A 17,881-nucleotide genomic window follows, 5' to 3' on the forward strand; every position below is an offset into this window, starting at 1 on the left:
GAGAGAGATTTTTTAATGTTAAGGGTGTTGTTATTAACTAATTATTTAATTTAAAGGGTAGAATGGACTCTTATACTTTTTTACTTCCGAACCCTATCTCCCGCACAATCTATTTACTTCAACTCTTGATCTGCAAAAGTGGCTCTGTTTCATCTCTCTTTCTCACCCATTTTTCGGCAAGCCAAGAAGGAATGCTTCCATCTGACTCTCTCATTTTGTGGCAAGTCAAGCCCAAAAACCGTATGCATTTGTTTCCTTCTCCAATACACCATCGGGTATTATTTATATATATGTTGATATGGATATATGATTAATCTGTTTTGATTTCTCTCTTTGCTAATTTTTTTGAATAAGTTAAATTAATAATTAATATATTATTATTTTATATGAAATAATTATATATTTTATATTTTTATATCACATAATTGAACTTCATTGTAGCGGCTATATTGCTACCCTCTATACCACTATAGCATTTTTAGGCTTGACCACTGGCAGCCGCCACCCGCGATTGATAACTATATTTAATATAAATTCATATTGTAAACTCCCATCTGTTGGCTTCAATTGTTGCTCTAATTTATGGGTAAAGGATTCTCAATCTCATGCCTTTGTGCACAATTCCTAAATTAATCTTCAGCGGTAATGGCTCCTTGAACTTGGATATATGTACTATTCATTTTAAATTTCTACTCATTTGTTTTGTGTGTTTTTACATTTGGTGGCTTACACATTCCTCTCTACTGTTCTTTTTGGTATGGATGTCTGTATATTGCAGGAACTTTGGGAGGAAAATTTGAGTGCTTCTGTCAGTCTTCAGGTTTTGGAGGTGACTCAGAAATTCTCCCTCATGGCAGCATCCCATAGCATTGCTACTGACTGTGGAAAACTTGATTGCATCACTGCCGTATTCATGAGCTTTTTATCTAGAAATCAGCCACTGACTTTTTGGAAAGCATTTTTTCCTGTATTTAACAGTGTATTTGATTTACATGGGGCAACGCTGATGGCAAGGGAAAATGATCGTTTTCTAAAGCAAGTCACATTCCATCTCCTTCGGCTTGCAGTTTTCCGAAATGAAAATATCAGGAATAGGGCAGTTGTTGGGCTTCAAATACTTGTGAGGGTATGTTTTGATCTATTTAAATTTTTAAAAGTAGTTACTCTGTTTGGTTTCATATCACATTGATCTAAACCTTGTTTTTGGTTTCTCCAATTTGTGCAGAGCTCATTTCATTACTTTACGCAGACAGCAAGGTTGAGAGTCATGTTGATTATCACATTATCAGAGCTAATGTCTGATGTGCAAGTGACTCAAATGAGATCTGATGGAAGCCTAGAAGAGAGTGGTGAAGCACGGCGACTCAGAAAGTCTTTAGATGAAATGAAGGATGAAACTAAAAGTGCTTACCTGTTGAAGGAGTGTGGATTACCTGAGGGTGCTCTTGTGGCCATACCAGAAAAAATGACAGAGAATAGGTGGTCCTGGTCAGAGGTGAAATATCTCTCTGACAGTCTTCTTTTGGCCCTTGATGCTAGCTTGGAGCATGCGCTATTGGTAAGTTTTAATTATTTATGCATCATTTTAGCCTTTTATTGCTGAAGATCAATTATACAGTCAACACAATTCACTCTGAACTTCATAGTTGGGCTAGATTGTATATAGTTGGGCTAGATTCACCATTTTAAATGTCTAATCAGCTCTTTCTCTAATATGTATGTTATACACATAACATATTGTTTTCTTTTATAATGGAGGATGATTAATGTAGCTTCCTTTTTCCTGTATAAATGTTTATTTATCCCCTCCAATGGAAAATATGTAAATAATGGAAACAGTAGTATTGAGAAATTGAAATATAAAAAAAATCTTAATTCTAGCTTACTTGAATGTCCAAGTTTTTTCTTTTTTGGATAAATAAATTGTTCAACTGTCCTTCTAACTAAAATGTTAGGGGGAGTTGGTTCATCTGAAGTATGATTAATTCAAATGTGATGTATGATGGGCCCTTGAGCCCATTTAAAAAGGTTTACCAAAGGAGAATGAAAGCCTAAGTGCTTGAGGAAAATAACAATGTGACAGTAAAGGAGGATGAAGGAGGGAAGTTAGTTATTTGAGAAGCCACGTGGCGTGCTATGAATGGATAAGAGGTAGTGGGGGAAAGCATGGGAGGCCGTTCCACGAATGAAGAAACAATATAAGGAAGTTAGGATCTAATAATGGGGTGTTAAGAATGCATTCTTCACATCTAATTGTTGCAAAGGCTAATCAAGATTGGCATCAAGTGATAGAAGAGCTCGGATAGTGTTAAGCTTGGCATCAGGGGCAAATGTCTCCTGATAGTCTATCCCATGAGTCCGAATGAATCCCTTAGCAACCAATCTGGCCTTACTTCATTTAGGGATGTTTGTGAAAAGTTGTGACATATGTCAGCAACAAAAATAGGATAATCTGCTTCCTGTTGGTTTACTTCATCCGTCATCAATTCAATAAAGGGTGTGGGAGGACCTCTCTATAGATTTTATTGGTGGACTGCCCAAATCACATCGTGTGGACACAATTCTGGTCATAGTAGATCGCCTGACGAAATATGCACATTTCATAACATTAAATCACCCTTTCGATGCCCAAGACATTGCTGCTGTCTTTGTTAAAGAGGTGGTGTGTTTGCATGGGTTTCCCAAAACAATTCTATTGCATAGAGATTGCGTTTTCATGCGCAAATTTTGGGGTGAATTGTTCAGACTATCAGGCACAAAATTGAAGTTTAGTTTTGCATATCATCCCCAAACTGATGGGCAAACGAAAGTGGTCAATCGTACCTTGGAAACTTACTTGCAGTGTTTCATTAATGATCATCCTCGCTCGTGGTTGGGCAAACTGGATTTCTTGGGCTGAATTCTTGTTCAATTCCTCTTACAACAGGTCCATTCAAATGACACCTTTTGGAGCATTATATGGCCGAAACCCTCCCACTATTGTCAACTTCGATATAGGAGAGTCTCCTGTTGTAGCTGTAGAGCAATGGTTGGCAGCCCGTGATGCTATCTTAGCTGACCTCCAAATGCATAAGATCAGCAAGGGATGAAGAGTCAGACAGATAAAGGAAGGAGGGAGGTTGAATTTGAGGTGGGTCAAGAAGTTTATCTAAAAATTCAGCCATATAAATTATGTTCTTTGGCTGAGAGACTTAAATCAGAAATTGAATTCAACCTTATAAATTACGTTCTTTGGTTTAGAAATTGAGTCCTAGATTTTGTGGGCCTTTTAAAATTAAGGCAAAGGTAGGGCCGGTGGCATATCATTTAGAGCTTCCTTCATATTCAAAGGTGCACCCTATATTCAATGTTTCACAATTGAAATTAGCTGTCCAGCCATCTGACGAAGTATTAGATCTGCCTCACTATCTGACGGTCCAACTCCTTGGAACTTCAAACTCAGCCTTCTGCCATTTTAAAAACACGAAGATTGCTCAATGGGAGAATTGAAGTCTTAGTGCAGTGGGCAGAACTTCCAGACTGTGATGCTAGCTGGGAAGACCTTGCTGACTTTCAAGAGCAGTTTCCAACTTTCCCCCTTGGGGACAAGGTAAATCTTGATGGAGGGGGTATTGATGGGCCCTAAGCCCATTTAAAAAGGTTTATCAGTGTTGAGATATATAAAACCATTAAAAAGCCCTCACCCACTAGCTTAAGCTTTTGGGTTGAATTGGTTTTTTACATGGTATCAGAGCCTCATGTCCCGGGTTCGAACCTCGCCGCCCCCACTTTACTTCTAGTGGAATTTCTTTCTTCGAACAGGTAGGTGGGCCTATACATTGTCCACTCTTCAAGCCCAGTGGGCTCTCGTGTGAGGGGCCATGTTGAGATATATAAAACCATTAAAAAGCCCTCACCCACTGGCTTAAGTTTTTGGGTTGCATTGATTCTTTACAATCAGAGGAGAAAGAAAGCCCAAGTGCTTGAGGAAAATAAAATGTGACAGTAAAGGAGGATGAAGGAGGGAAGTTAGTTATTGGGGAAGCCACGTGGCGTGCTATGAATGGAGAAGAGGTAGTGGGGGAAAGAATGGGAGGTCGTTACATGAATGAATAAACAATATAAGGAAGTTAGGATCTAATAATGGGATGTGAAGAAAATATTCCAAGTAAGGGGAGTGGAGGCTGCTGAGCATGGTGCTTAGTTGCTGGGTTTGAGACTATTTCCAGAAGACGGGTAGCCAATAGTCTATTGGAAGTCAGTAGCGTATTATTGTGATTTCTGAGTCATAGTTGTAATTGCTCTATTTTTCTTATTGAGACAATATTATATGTAAGGAGATTATTTCCAGTAATGTTGCTTTATTAATATAAGTTGTGTTCTGCATTTTGTTCTGTTCTTGTTCTTTTGGGTACCAACAATGTATCAGTTGATAAACTATTTTCAGCTTGGATAAGAAGAGGCTACAAATATTGTAATCCAATTAAGCCAAAGCCACAAAATGGATTTTTTTGGGTCCTTTTATTTTATTTTTATTTTTTTGTTGTTTATTTTTTTTTGGGGGGGGGGGGTGTTTCTTCTGAATTCTGATGATGCCAACAAACCACACGAGACGGATTTACCTCCATTTTGGAAAAAATTTATTAACTTCAGAAATGATTTTATAACCTCAGGATTCTGATTTAGTTGCTTCATCCTACTACAAATGGAGTAGGAGTAGGAGTAGATTCCGTTAGTATAAACTAAAGTTACTTGTCCCTCTTCCCTCCTTCTAGGTTTTTGTTGGCCCGGGGGGGGGGGGGGGAGGATTACAAGAGACATACAAAATCAGAAAAAACTAACTTACAAAACTAGTTAAGATGCATGCAAGCTAAGCTAACTCATTTATTTTCAATTTGATTTTTTTCCCTTCTCAAGATGGAGGTGGAATGAACCTCCTCTCCAATTTGTATGCTTATCTGTTCATGGCGTGATTCCTGATTTGAATACTAAGTTTAATCCCTTTGTTTCAGTCCCCTGTGATGACTATGGATAGATATGCTGCTGCCGAAAGCTTCTATAAATTGGCAATGGCATTTGCCCCAGTCCCTGATCTTCACATAATGTGGTTGCTTCATCTATGTGATGCACATCAGGAAATGCAGTCTTGGGCTGAAGCTGCTCAGTGTGCTGTTGCTGTTGCTGGTGTTGTAATGCAGGTAAGATGTGATTTATTTGTGCTGTTGCTGTTGCTGGTGTTGTAATGCAGGTAAGATGTGATTTATTTATGCATACATAGTGCAAACCTAAGAATTTTGTGACGCATAAATTATTGTGATGGGCATATTTACGGCTCGGAGGAATTTTTAATGTCAATGTGATCTATAAATATTTTTCTTTTTGTAGGCATATTGATCAGTGTAGTTCTTGGATATTTCTTTCTTTGATTGGACAAGCCGTGACCACACCAATTAGGCTTTAAATCTAGACAGATACAGGGTATGGTTACAATGTAAAGACAAAGTAGCAATGTCCTTGAATATTACTGTCCTTTGCCTCTATATTTCTACTTAAACAATTTTACCTATTTTTTAACATCAGAAGTTGTGGTTGAATGCTATTAGGAGGGAAGTTAAGGAAAAGTGAACAGACAATTTATCCTATTCCTGCATTCTCCTTCAATGGCTAAGTTGCACTTCCCAACTGGCCAGCTCAAATTATCATTATCTGAAAAATGAATATCCGTTTTTCTCTTTTCTTTATTTTTTCAATTTGATATCTGATTAATGGCCCCTAAGATTCACTTGTCTTGCAAGCTTTAGCGTGTAAATGAGATTTTACTTTTTTACCATTTTTAAATATCTCTAACATGTCTACTACTGCAAAAAATCTGTTCAACTTGAACAAAATACACCAAGTAGATGTCTACCTGTATATGTTAATATTAGATTTACTGACAAGAACTGGAGGTGGGAGGGCGGGACGATAAACATTAAAGTTTGAATTTAAACTTTAGTCCCTACATTTTCCATTCATTTTCAGTTTAGTCCCCATAGTTCTTTTCTTTTCAAATCAGTCCTTACTAAACATTTTCAGAATAGTACTTACCACATTTTCTGTTATAATATCATCAATATACTCCCTACTTAAGGTTAAACTTTTGTTTTGGACAGTGGTCTCTTCAAGGTTTAACACAAATGATTTGTTGTGCATGTGTAGACCTCATAAGGTCCGTTTCTCTAATTTTTGAGTTGTGCTTCAAACGTTCTGAAACAAATGGTAACCTCTTTTAGCAATTTGAGGTAGCTTGGCAGCTTTGAAATAAATTGTTTGGAGATTGTTGGATATGTCCACCTAATTTGGAAGTCTTTCTCTACACGTTAGTAGTTAGTGGTTCAGGGAGTAGAAAGGAAAAATAAATGCTTTGGCATTTTGCTCTTATTGCTGGATTTTGGTGAATTTGACTGGAGAGTGATTCCTCAAGTTGTGTCAATAAATTTCATCATCCACACCTTGTATGGGGCACGGTGGTGGTCTTGGCTTCTTTGTGTTTTCTGCTCATGGGTTTATATGGGTGTTACTAAGTTGGAAATGCAAAGAGATTGGGTTGACCTTTTTGAGCTGATGTATTTTTCTTTATTACTTTCTTTTCTTCCCTTGGAAGGATTCATGATCCTCCTGTTTTGTACTCTCTTGCCTCAATGATTTCTAATTTCATTGTAAAAGTTAAAAGCCTAGGCTTGGATATCATATCCATGAACCTAATAGCTTAATTTATTACTTTATTAGTTATTTGAAGCAATAGAGATTATTTATTACTTAGCATAGTCAAATCTGAAATGGTCGGGCTCCCTTCTTTAACTCTTAAAACAATCTCTTTCAATATTATTTGTTTCTTTTACTAATAGCATCCTTTCCATTTTAGGATTCATTCTCTCATTTTTTTACTTTACGCCTGTGGGAGGAGGGGTAGGGGAGAGCCTAAAGCTTCCTCTGATTTATGTAGAAACACATTTTTTCCTGGGCTTACTTCATTGTTAAATTTGATGTAGGCCCTTGTTGCAAGAAATGATGGTGTTTGGAGCAAAGATCATGTTGCTGCTTTACGTAAGATTTGTCCAATGGTCAGCAGTGAGATCACGTCTGAAGCATCTGCTGCAGAGGTAGAGGGCTATGGTGCTTCAAAACTGACAGTTGACTCTGCCGTTAAATATCTGCAGCTTGCTAATAAGCTCTTCTCACAAGCTGAGCTGTTTCATTTCTGCGCAAGCATTCTGGAACTTGTAATCCCAGTTTACAAAAGCAGGAGGGCTTATGGACAGTTGGCTAAATGCCACACGTTACTTACCAATATCTATGAGTCAATACTTGAGCAGGAATCTAGTCCAATTCCTTTCACTGATGCAACATACTACAGGGTTGGATTTTATGGTGATAGATTTGGGAAACTTGACAAAAAGGAGTATGTATACCGGGAGCCTCGTGATGTACGTCTTGGGGACATAATGGAAAAGCTTAGTCACATATACGAGTCTAGAATGGATGGTAATCACACTTTGCATATTATTCCGGATTCTAGACAAGTGAAGGCAGAGGAGTTACAGGCTGGTGTCTGCTACCTACAGATTACTGCTGTTGATCCAGTTATGGAAGATGAGGATTTAGGAAGTAGAAGAGAAAGAATTTTCTCTCTTTCTACTGGTAGCGTCCGTGCTCGTGTATTTGACCATTTCTTGTTTGATACCCCATTTACTAAAAATGGCAAGACTCAAGGTGGATTGGAAGATCAATGGAAGAGACGCTCAGTACTTCAGACAGAGGGTTCATTTCCAGCTTTAGTAAATAGGCTATTAGTAATCAAATCTGAGTCCCTTGAATTCTCTCCTGTGGAAAATGCAATTGGAATGATTGAAACACGAACAGCTGCATTAAGAAATGAACTTGAAGAGCCTCGAAGTTCTGAGGGGGATCAACTTCCACGACTCCAGAGTCTACAAAGAATCCTCCAAGGCAGTGTTGCAGTACAAGTATGTTGTAGTATTGGTTCTTAATTTCTTATTACCCATCATATTTTAAATGCCATTTTTCCTGCTGCTTTCTCAGTCTTTTCATTTTAATTTTGGTTGCAAGAAATTCAGTATTTCTTGAGACCCCATTTTTGGTTTCCCCCCTGATGGTGGGAGTTTGGGTGGTCGCTAAACCCCCGATATGAATATTGCCTGCTTTACTTTCAGTTTCTCAATTCTGACAGCAAACTGCTTTTTGTGCAGGTGAATAGTGGAGTTTTGAGTGTTTGCACGGCCTTCTTGTCTGGGGAGCCTGCAACAAGGTTGCGATCGCAGGAACTTCAGCAACTAATAGCTGCTCTTCTTGAGTTCATGGCTGTTTGTAAACGTGCCATCCGAGTACATTTCAGATTGATTGGTGAGGAAGATCAGGATTTCCATACGCAACTTGTAAATGGATTCCAGTCTCTGACAGCAGAGTTGTCACATTATATTCCTGCCATTCTCTCAGAGCTATGACACTGGCTCAAGTATACAAGTATTTGCTTTTTAATATTGTTCGATGTGCTCATATGCGAACAGTTTTTTTTTTTTTTTTTCCTTTTCTCTCAAAGATGTGCAATCACATTTGCATCATGGTTCTTATGTTTAGAATTATGCGAACCAGTCGATTCCAGGAAACATGAATCATCCTATTTGTGTATCATCTTGTCTCCACTTTCCCCTTTTTTGTTTGTGGTGCGGGAAATGATGTCTTATTTCTGTTTAATATCTTATTGTTTAAAGTGGTTTTAGCCATACAATTATTGTGCACTACATGTGTAAATCTTAGAGCACTTTTGCATGGAGAATGGAAATGAGAATGGAATAAAATGCATGAAGGAGCTATTGGCAATCAGGGGAATGATTATAAATTTAAATATAAGTCTTATGTACTTGTAAATGGACAATTTTAAATGGACATTAAAAAGGGTCAATGGGCTGAGTAATGGGCAACCTCTTAGTATGTGTGTGGATTTATATACTACAAAAATTTCAATCAATATTTTCTTTACGGGTTTTATAAGAGTTATGTTGTAGGAAAAATGATTGTTTTATGTTATAGAGATTCGTTTTGCGTGTCAGAGTTTTTTTTTTTTTAAAACATGCGGATCCCACAAAATGTTGTGTGTAGGAAACTTTTTGTGGTCATGTTAAATGATAGAATGGAAACCCTTTCTTTACAAGGATACTAACTACAATTATTCGTCAGTGTAAAGCGGATTGAATCGAACCGAATCGAATTACTTTTGAACTGAACCGAATCACTTCCGAACTGAACTAGTTTTGAACCGAACTGAATTATTTTCGAACCGAACCATTTAAACAAATTCGGTTCGATTTTTCAAAAAATCTGGTTCGATTCGACCCATGCACATCCCTAGCTGGGAGGTTACATTTACTTGATTTTATAATTTGCGTCTCAGTTCTCATCAACTCATTTTTTATTTTTTATTTTTTTGGTATCTCTAAGAAACCCATTTTGTGTTCACATGTCAAAATTATAATTTGATACTCATCTTCTATTTTAAATAAGGTAACGATTATCTAAAGAAGACCATGCTCAATCAACATATATACAGCTTAGGCTATGATGCGCTTGATAAAGTGACAATTGGTTGCTTCTTCGATGCCCAAGAAATAGCACCTGTACCAATCATAAAAACATAACCTGATGTGCTCTTCCTGTCATCTTGATCTCCTGCATAATCACTGTCAGTAAATCCCACTAAATCAGATTTTACACCCTTCTTGTAAAATATCCCGAAAGTTCTTGTTCCTTGCAAGTAGCGAAGGATTCTCCTTAGCCAAATGGCTTGGCACGAGACACGATACGACACGACACGCCGACACGTTAATTCTAAAAAATGTCATATTTCGACACGTTGGGACACGTTTTGATATTAAATAATATTTTTGATATATATAATATAATTTATATTTAACACATAATAGCCTATAATAAGTCATATAATCAATCAAATATTCAAATTTCATAACATAAATATAAACAAAAATAATTTTTCGTACTTTGTTAATTTTTCATGTCAAATTTCATAACAGAAAAAATTGATTTATAAATGATTTTTTTTATTTTTAATTTTTAAAATAAAATTAAGACTAAAAAAAAAAAACGTGTCGGAGCGTTGACCACGTGTCGGAAAAAGTTGACTGTGTGTCGGAAAAACGTGTCGGTGAGTTGACCACGTATCCTAAAATGTTGATCGCGTGTCGGAACGTGTCGGAGCGTGTCCGTGTCGGACACGTGTCTGACATGTACATTTTCAAAAAATTAACGAGTCGGTGCTTTAGAGGCCGTAGGTATCTTTCATTTTATAACTTTTAGTCTTTTTTAGGTGTTGCTTTAAATTGTCAACGTTTGTGAATGACTACGTCCTCTCTTCAAAAATTACTGAATTGATTTATCACATTAACTCGATGAATATTTCGTTTGTTTGTGTTAAATTGATTTTCCAAGCAACCTCAAACTTTTAAGATGTGATTTTAACTGGCCATCTTGTGAATATTGTAAATAGAGAGTAGTTTACCACGAGGGATCAGAGAAATTCTATTGCGTAATTTAGACACATGGATTTTAAAGCATGTCGCAGTATACAAAAGCTAATGAGAGAAATCCTATTTTTAACTCATCTCTTCGTGGATCCACTTTCCATTAATGAAAATATTTTTGTCCTCCTAGTTTTTGGACTCTTGCTACGTTTTTTTTCGACAACTATCCTTGTAAGTTTCTGATCACTGTAATTTTTTCAAAGTTTTTTGGTCAACTTTCCCACAATTTTGACCGCATTCTTGTAACACCTCGTTCTGGACCGGCATATTAACACACATATGATATTACGTATAGTTATAATCACGGCAATTGAATTAAAATACGGTAAAACTTTTTCTTTTATAAACGACGTTTTCATTTAAAACAACCGTATTTAGAAACAATTCTCAAAACATGATCATAACCAAAAACACTTGTTGAATATAAATTTCGACTGCTTAAATATCACACAAAACATATACAAAGATTGCTAAGTGGTTCCCATATACCAACAAAGCAAAAATACGCTGTTACGCATTGAACCAACCTGATATAGGTTTGGTTTTTACAAAACTGCACTTGACTTGTTTACAAAGAAATTTTAATCATTTAGAATTTTAAACTAGACACTCGAAGCTTTCCAACAAGGTATCATAAGCTTAATTTGAACTTCTACAACTCCATATATGTTTACCGTAAGTTAACTGCTCAAAACTGTCAACATACGTCAATAGCGAGTCTGCACTATTTTACAGCGTTCCAAACTGCAGCAAAACCACTTATATGTTTTCTCTCAATTTTGGATATGTTATATTTGACACCTAGACCTTCAATTTTATATATTATAAGCCTTGTTTCAACAAGAAACGAAGGAGTTATGAATTTTCTAAGTTAATCAACTTCTGCCGTCAATTCCATTGCAAACTGGGCAGCGAATATAAACAACATACTACCCCATAATTTCTCTCTTTGTTGTCCCATATTTTAGGACATTACAGCTCACATCCTAAGCTTCACAACGACAACTCACACGACTCATTTGACAAAGAATTGAGTGAGATATGACTTACCAAAATCATACACACTACACTTACATTTTCTTATAAATTTTGACAGTATCTCCATTGTTTTTCCGACAATTAGGAATTTCACAATTTCACTTGGTTAACAACACTTAATTAACACAATATTCATTCCATTCGAACTCCATAATAAAGATGGCTATGTGCCATTTATTTAAACTACCACACAATGTTTACATATATTCGTTATTCTTTACAACATATTTACACAGGCAACGTAGGCCTTTCAAAACATTGTCTCCACTAGTTATCACATCAAAACAACTATCAGCTTCTTGCATAATTCTAGTCTTCATCCACTGCCCTCTTACCATTATCCTTATCTTCCATTCTAGAAGTACCTAAAATATATTCCCATAACGCGGGTGAGATAAACTCAATAAGCTCGGGGTTTATGGAGAAGTCTCCACCCACGAGTTCACTTCCTGCATTACATGTTAAATTCCCAAACACCGAAAACACCATATATTTTCATATAATACAATTTAGTATCTTCACATCATTTTTACCTTGCATTAACATACATAACCTTTCACTTTAGAGTTTCTTTACTTACTTCACAAACATATTTAACAATCTTATTCTAGCAATCATAATCAACTAGAATATTCTTCAGAATCAGAGACTCTTATCAGAATTATCCACAACAGACAATTCTCATAATCAAAAGATTGGTACTTTACACTAATCAAGTTAACTAGAACCATCAGAGTACACAAACATCACAATCATCAAAACACATCAAAATATTATATATTCTTGTTTTACAAAGTAGTCAGAACAAATCGAAAATCATATATGTTCACAATAATACTTATTCTCAGTAATTCCACCAGAGATATCCTTTTTATGGACACACTCAACTTGTACAACCAAATTATTAATGGGCATCGTACTAGAATTCTTATATATATATATATATTTCATAACACTCTTACTCCAAATCACAACTATTTATACCGGTATACTATATTTATACATTATGCTTTAATTTGTTATCAAATTAATCACAACACAACATTCTTTTTGCTGACAACAAAATCATAACAATGCATTAAGTACCCACAACACATAATTTCAACACAACATATTCACATCAAAACAGAATTCCAATCATAAACACAATCAATTAAACACGTCAACAAAACATATTAAATCAATCAAATCATGTCAAATAACACATCAATCAAATATAATAAACAACTACCACATGTTATCTACAAATTCAGGTTCAACATCATTTATTAGCTAAGATCATCAAATCATACATATTACACACATTGACATGTTAATCATAACAATCATACATAATTCACATTATATCAACACATTCATCATTTTGCATTTTAATCATAACAAATCATACAGTTAATACAATGTTTTTTAGCTTGTTTTAAACATTTACAAGCATAGTTTTACATAATTTTAACATATAACCTCAAAACAACTTCAAACCACATCAAACAGCATCAAATATTCATGATCTTCACAAACCCTAATCAAACTTTAACACCATGAAATATTAACTTCCAACAATCAAAATTAAGAAGTAATACCTTAAATAGCTTCCTTGAACACAAAGCTTTCTTTTCCACCAATCAATTTGTCAAAAACATAACTTTCTCTCTCTAGGTGAATAGTACCAACTCTCCTTGGATGAAGGTTTCTCTCACTACAAAGCTCTTCAAGAAGAGAAGGAAAGAGATTTAGGATCACAAGATCAAAAGCTATCACTTTTGTGTAATAGGTTTTATCTAGAAATACCGAAAACCACTTGAACTCTCTTGCTCTATCTCTCTAGACACAAGGTTCGGCCATGGAGAAGGAAAGGAAGAACACACATGTGTGGGACTCTTATGAAGAGTGTATGACCGGTTATACTTAGTGAAATATCACTAAGTTACTTAACTTTACAACTTTACACATTTGCTCATATCTTATTGGTCCTTAAACTTCCCACTTACTTTGTCATCTTTTCCTACAACATTCTAGATCCTTTACACTTAAACAAACCGTCCAACAAGTGTAAGGGTGACTAGGATTGCTTACTTGGCAATTTCTACACCTTTAGACTTTCAAACTTTTCATTCATTGGTCCATTTTTTAAGACTAGTCAACCTTGATTCCAATTGGTTAGTCAACACTAGACTTTGACCTTTAAGAATTCAAAAAGTTAAGTTATGTTACTAACTTAACAACTTTGCGTTCATCTTTGACCTAAACTAATTTTCATTGGTTTATTAATTTTCCTTACTTTGACATATTTTTAGAAATTAATCTAGACATTTTTTGATCATAGTAAGATCACTTTGAACCCATGAAATTAACTCTAGAATTTAATTATATCATTAAAATCAAACTTTGACCTATTCTTGGTCAATTAACAAAGTGATCCTGACTTTTCACATAATGACATCTACGTCCCCACATATACCTTATATTTATTTTAGGGTCTTATTAGACTTGTTTGGCATGAACTGTATTCTTAAACGATTTATCATGTCAATTACATGATTTATCGTTTACCGTTTCCTTGAATAAAATTCCACTTAAACACTTTATTAATTCACTGTCATCTATTTGACAATGAGGGTTGTTATAATTCTCATGGCGGTCCTATCTATCCAAGACTTAGCCTCCGCTTCCAAGCGATGCATCCTCACTCGCTTCCCTAAAAAGCAATTCCTTTGTCCTCAAAGTGACATGTGGAAGCGAGTGCGCTATGCATTCCACTTGAGACTTGAACACAAAGGTTTAACCTTTTTTACTAGTCCCAAATCTGTTAGTTTCAACTTTTTTGATGATTGCGTGGAGGCTTTCCCCTTCTCAGCACAACTCTTTACGTCCACCTTATTTTTTTAGTAAATACTCTTTTTGGGTCCTCAGCAAATTTCACGATGCCTGCTTTAGTCCCTAGCAAATAAAAAGGCTATTCGTGGTCCCTAAGAAATTCAAAATGGACTCATTTAGTTGAAATCGTGATCCTTCACAAATTCAAAAAAGACCCACATTAGTCCCTCAAAAGGACTAAAATGGGTCTTTGAATTTCTTAGGAACCACAAATAGCCTTTTTTATTTGCTAGGGATTAAAGCGGGTATCGTAAAATTTGCTGAGGATCGAAAAGGGTATTTACTCTCTTTTTTGTATGACTCATGGCTGATTTTGAACCTAGTGATGCTTTGAAGCTTTATGTACCGATTTTTAATATTTACATTAATGTTGTGAAAACAAAGGGTAGATGTGGATCCTATGCTTTTGAGATTGATGTCTTTGATGGTGCCATGTCATCATGGTTTTGATGATAACAAAAAAACTTAGATGAGCTAAATACAAAAAAAAAAAATCAAGAGGCAATCTACTCATGTCACTATGCAAGTCGAAGAACACAAGCACCAAAATATGCAAACATGGAGCTAAGTTCAACCACTCATCATAATATTGCTTTAGGACTTAAAATATGATTGTAAGAGTATATGAGAACTAGCATTGCATGAGCTCAAGCATATATAACATTGCATAGTGAAAAAGTGCATGACATTTATGGTTTAACATGTCAAAAATGGATTTGAATGACTTTATTGTGATTTGAACTGATAGACATTCATCCATAGCTAACTTACACTGCTCACTTGGTTAGAAACAATTTTGGACCAAGAGAAATCACATTTTGAGGTTCAATATTCAAAAAGTGTATGAAATGGTTCGATTGATACTTCAAAAATTGATTTAAGAGGTTGAAACATGTTTTTGGGTCACCAACAGTCTTCAATAATCTATTTACATGTGTCCAAGGTGTTTTGGTTTACAATCATATTTGCAATCATTATACTCATCTGCCATGATTTATCCTGAAAAGTGAGGAAAAATCCGGATAAATGGTATTTATCCGGATAAATTGTGAGACCATATGTCTCTTATGCTTTGAGCATAACGAGCAGGTACCAGGAAGACCCTAGAAAGGGTCATTGGACAGCAGTTGATAACTCTCTAAAGGAAAGTTATTTTTGGCTTAATTATGATGTTCTGAGGCTACAATTACATATAATTCTCTTGATTTTATATGATTAATGCATGAATTCTATGATTTCATGATTTAATTGAGAATTATGTTAATTATGAGTATTTGGATATAAACTCAGGTATTGGAAACATTTAAATGCATTTGTTATTTTACTGCAGGTCAGTGCTGTAGCATTGGGAAGCAGTATTGTAGCAATGCAGATGAGGTCAGCAGTACATATTGTTGACATCAGCACTAGCAAGCCATGGATCCAAGCCCAATTTGATGGAAGAAGCTTCTGAACGTGTACGCAAAGACCTGAACTGGATACACGCTCAAAATCTTCAAGAAATCACAAGCTAATCTTCATCAAATCAACGATTACAAATCCGATTCAAATCAGAATTACAAATCTAGAAAGAATCTGATGAGATATGCAATAGCATATTCTGTCAGCATGACAGTAAAACAGAGTCCTAATCTCATTCAATCATAAGACAGATTTGAGTGACGATTTGCATGGATAAGAAGAGCTGATTGAAGCCCAGAATATCAAAGCATATAAAAGAACGAACCCTACACACAGAAGACAGATGGATATGTTTTGAGACACTCAATTAGAGGCACATTAGAGAGGGAAAGTGGGGGAAACACTTGGAAGGGAATTGAAGGTTTGTTGAGAGAAATCCAAGGGATCAAAGGAAGGAGCTAGGGTTCAATTGAGAGATCATTGAACCCAGTAACTTGCTGCATTATTCCAGCGGCTGAAGCAAGGTTGATGGTGGTGGAGCTCATGGTTGCTGCGAGAGCAGTGCTATAGCAACGTCCCTCCTTTCTTTGCTTTAGCTTTATGGAATCCTTTTCTTTCTTTGTTGTTTCTTTCCACCCATTTATGGGCTAAGTTGTTATGATTGGGTGATAAAGTACCTTTATTGTGATGTAAACAGTATTGCCTAAACTTTGTTGCATGATTTTCCTTTCAGTTGCTTAATAAAGTGTGATATTGTCTTTAATCTTGTTGGTTCATTGAGAGAGGATTGCAAGGTACTTAGGATTTAGGCTATAGAAATATAGGTAAATCCTGAATATTATTAAGCATTGTGGTTTAACTAAGTAAAATTAGTTAATTGTAAGTAGAGAGATCACTTGCACCACAAAATCATATGGAACTTGAACTTCATGAATTCATAACTTTGTTGGCCATATAGATGTGGGACTTAGTATACATGTATTGTTGGTGAGAGCCCTTGCATGCATTAGTGTTCTGATTACTGAATGGATGATTGTTGTAGCATAGTTACTGCATTCTGGTGAAATTGCAATAATGGGGAAATTGATCCCAATCTGTCTTTAAGCATTTGGAAAACTTATTCTGTTACTGCATTTTCTTAGTTAATCATTAATCTTAGATTATTTTATTTCTTAAATTGTCAAAGTAGTCCTTAGTCAACAACAATTCATCTTTGTTACCTTGATTGCTTCACTTAGAGCTATAACATTATATAATCTCTATGGGAACGATATCTGGACTCACACATCCACTCTATTACTTGTTGATACGTGCACTTGCGTACTTGTGTGATTTATAATTGATTGCAAAATTGCACAACAAGTTTTTGGCGCCATTGCCAGGGATTATTATAAAGCTATTATCTTTTTGTGAAGTAATATTTAATCCTTTCTTCTTTCCGTCCTATCAGGTATTCCAGCTAGTTTATGAACATACCTCCTAACCAGCCAGAAGTTGCATTTGATCGAGAGATTGAAAGAACTTTTCTAGCAAAGAGAAGGAGGCAGAGACAGAACATAGTTGTAGCAATACCCAGAACTGCAGACATGGAAGTAGAAGGATCTGTGAATGGGTATGAACGAGCTGAGATGCCTATTAGATCACATGGAGTCCCCACACTCAACAATCTCCATTCGGGGATTGTACAACCTGAGGTTGCAGCAGCAAACTTTGAGCTAAAACCTGTGATGTTCAGCATGCTGCAAACAATTGGCCAGTTCAATGGAATGCCAAGTGAAGATCCACATCTGCACTTGAAGAACTTCATGGACGTGGCAGATAGCTTCAAAATACAAGGAGTCACAATTGATGCAATAAAATTGAACCTATTTCCTTATTCATTAGCCAACAGGGCTAAGACTTGGTTGAGCACCTTAGCCCCTAATTCCATCAGAAGATGGGAAGATTTGGCTGAGAAATTCTTAGTCAAGTTCTTCCCTCCAGTCAAGGCAGCT

The 17,881-nt window shown here is 35.8% G+C and overlaps 1 protein-coding gene across 2 annotated transcripts in view; it reads left to right on the forward strand.

The window, feature by feature from the left end:
* The window catches only part of LOC133302161 (guanine nucleotide exchange factor SPIKE 1), a 53,524-nt gene extending 44,877 nt beyond the window's left edge, over window positions 1-8,647 (forward strand). For both annotated transcript variants that reach the window (XM_061501910.1, XM_061501909.1), the window contains exons 26-30: window positions 779-1,126; window positions 1,226-1,558; window positions 4,992-5,177; window positions 7,011-7,985; window positions 8,229-8,647. In XM_061501910.1, the coding sequence (XP_061357894.1) occupies window positions 779-1,126; window positions 1,226-1,558; window positions 4,992-5,177; window positions 7,011-7,985; window positions 8,229-8,483 (2,097 nt within the window). In that variant the 3' untranslated portion in view covers window positions 8,484-8,647. The remainder of the gene's footprint in view (window positions 1-778; window positions 1,127-1,225; window positions 1,559-4,991; window positions 5,178-7,010; window positions 7,986-8,228) is intronic.
* Window positions 8,648-17,881: the final 9,234 nt, after the last annotated feature.

This window comes from Gastrolobium bilobum, unplaced genomic scaffold (assembly GCF_033153095.1).
Source record: "Gastrolobium bilobum isolate Gb01-03AN ecotype WA unplaced genomic scaffold, APGP_CSIRO_Gbil_v1 utg6075, whole genome shotgun sequence".
Taxonomy (NCBI): Eukaryota; Viridiplantae; Streptophyta; class Magnoliopsida; order Fabales; family Fabaceae; genus Gastrolobium; species Gastrolobium bilobum.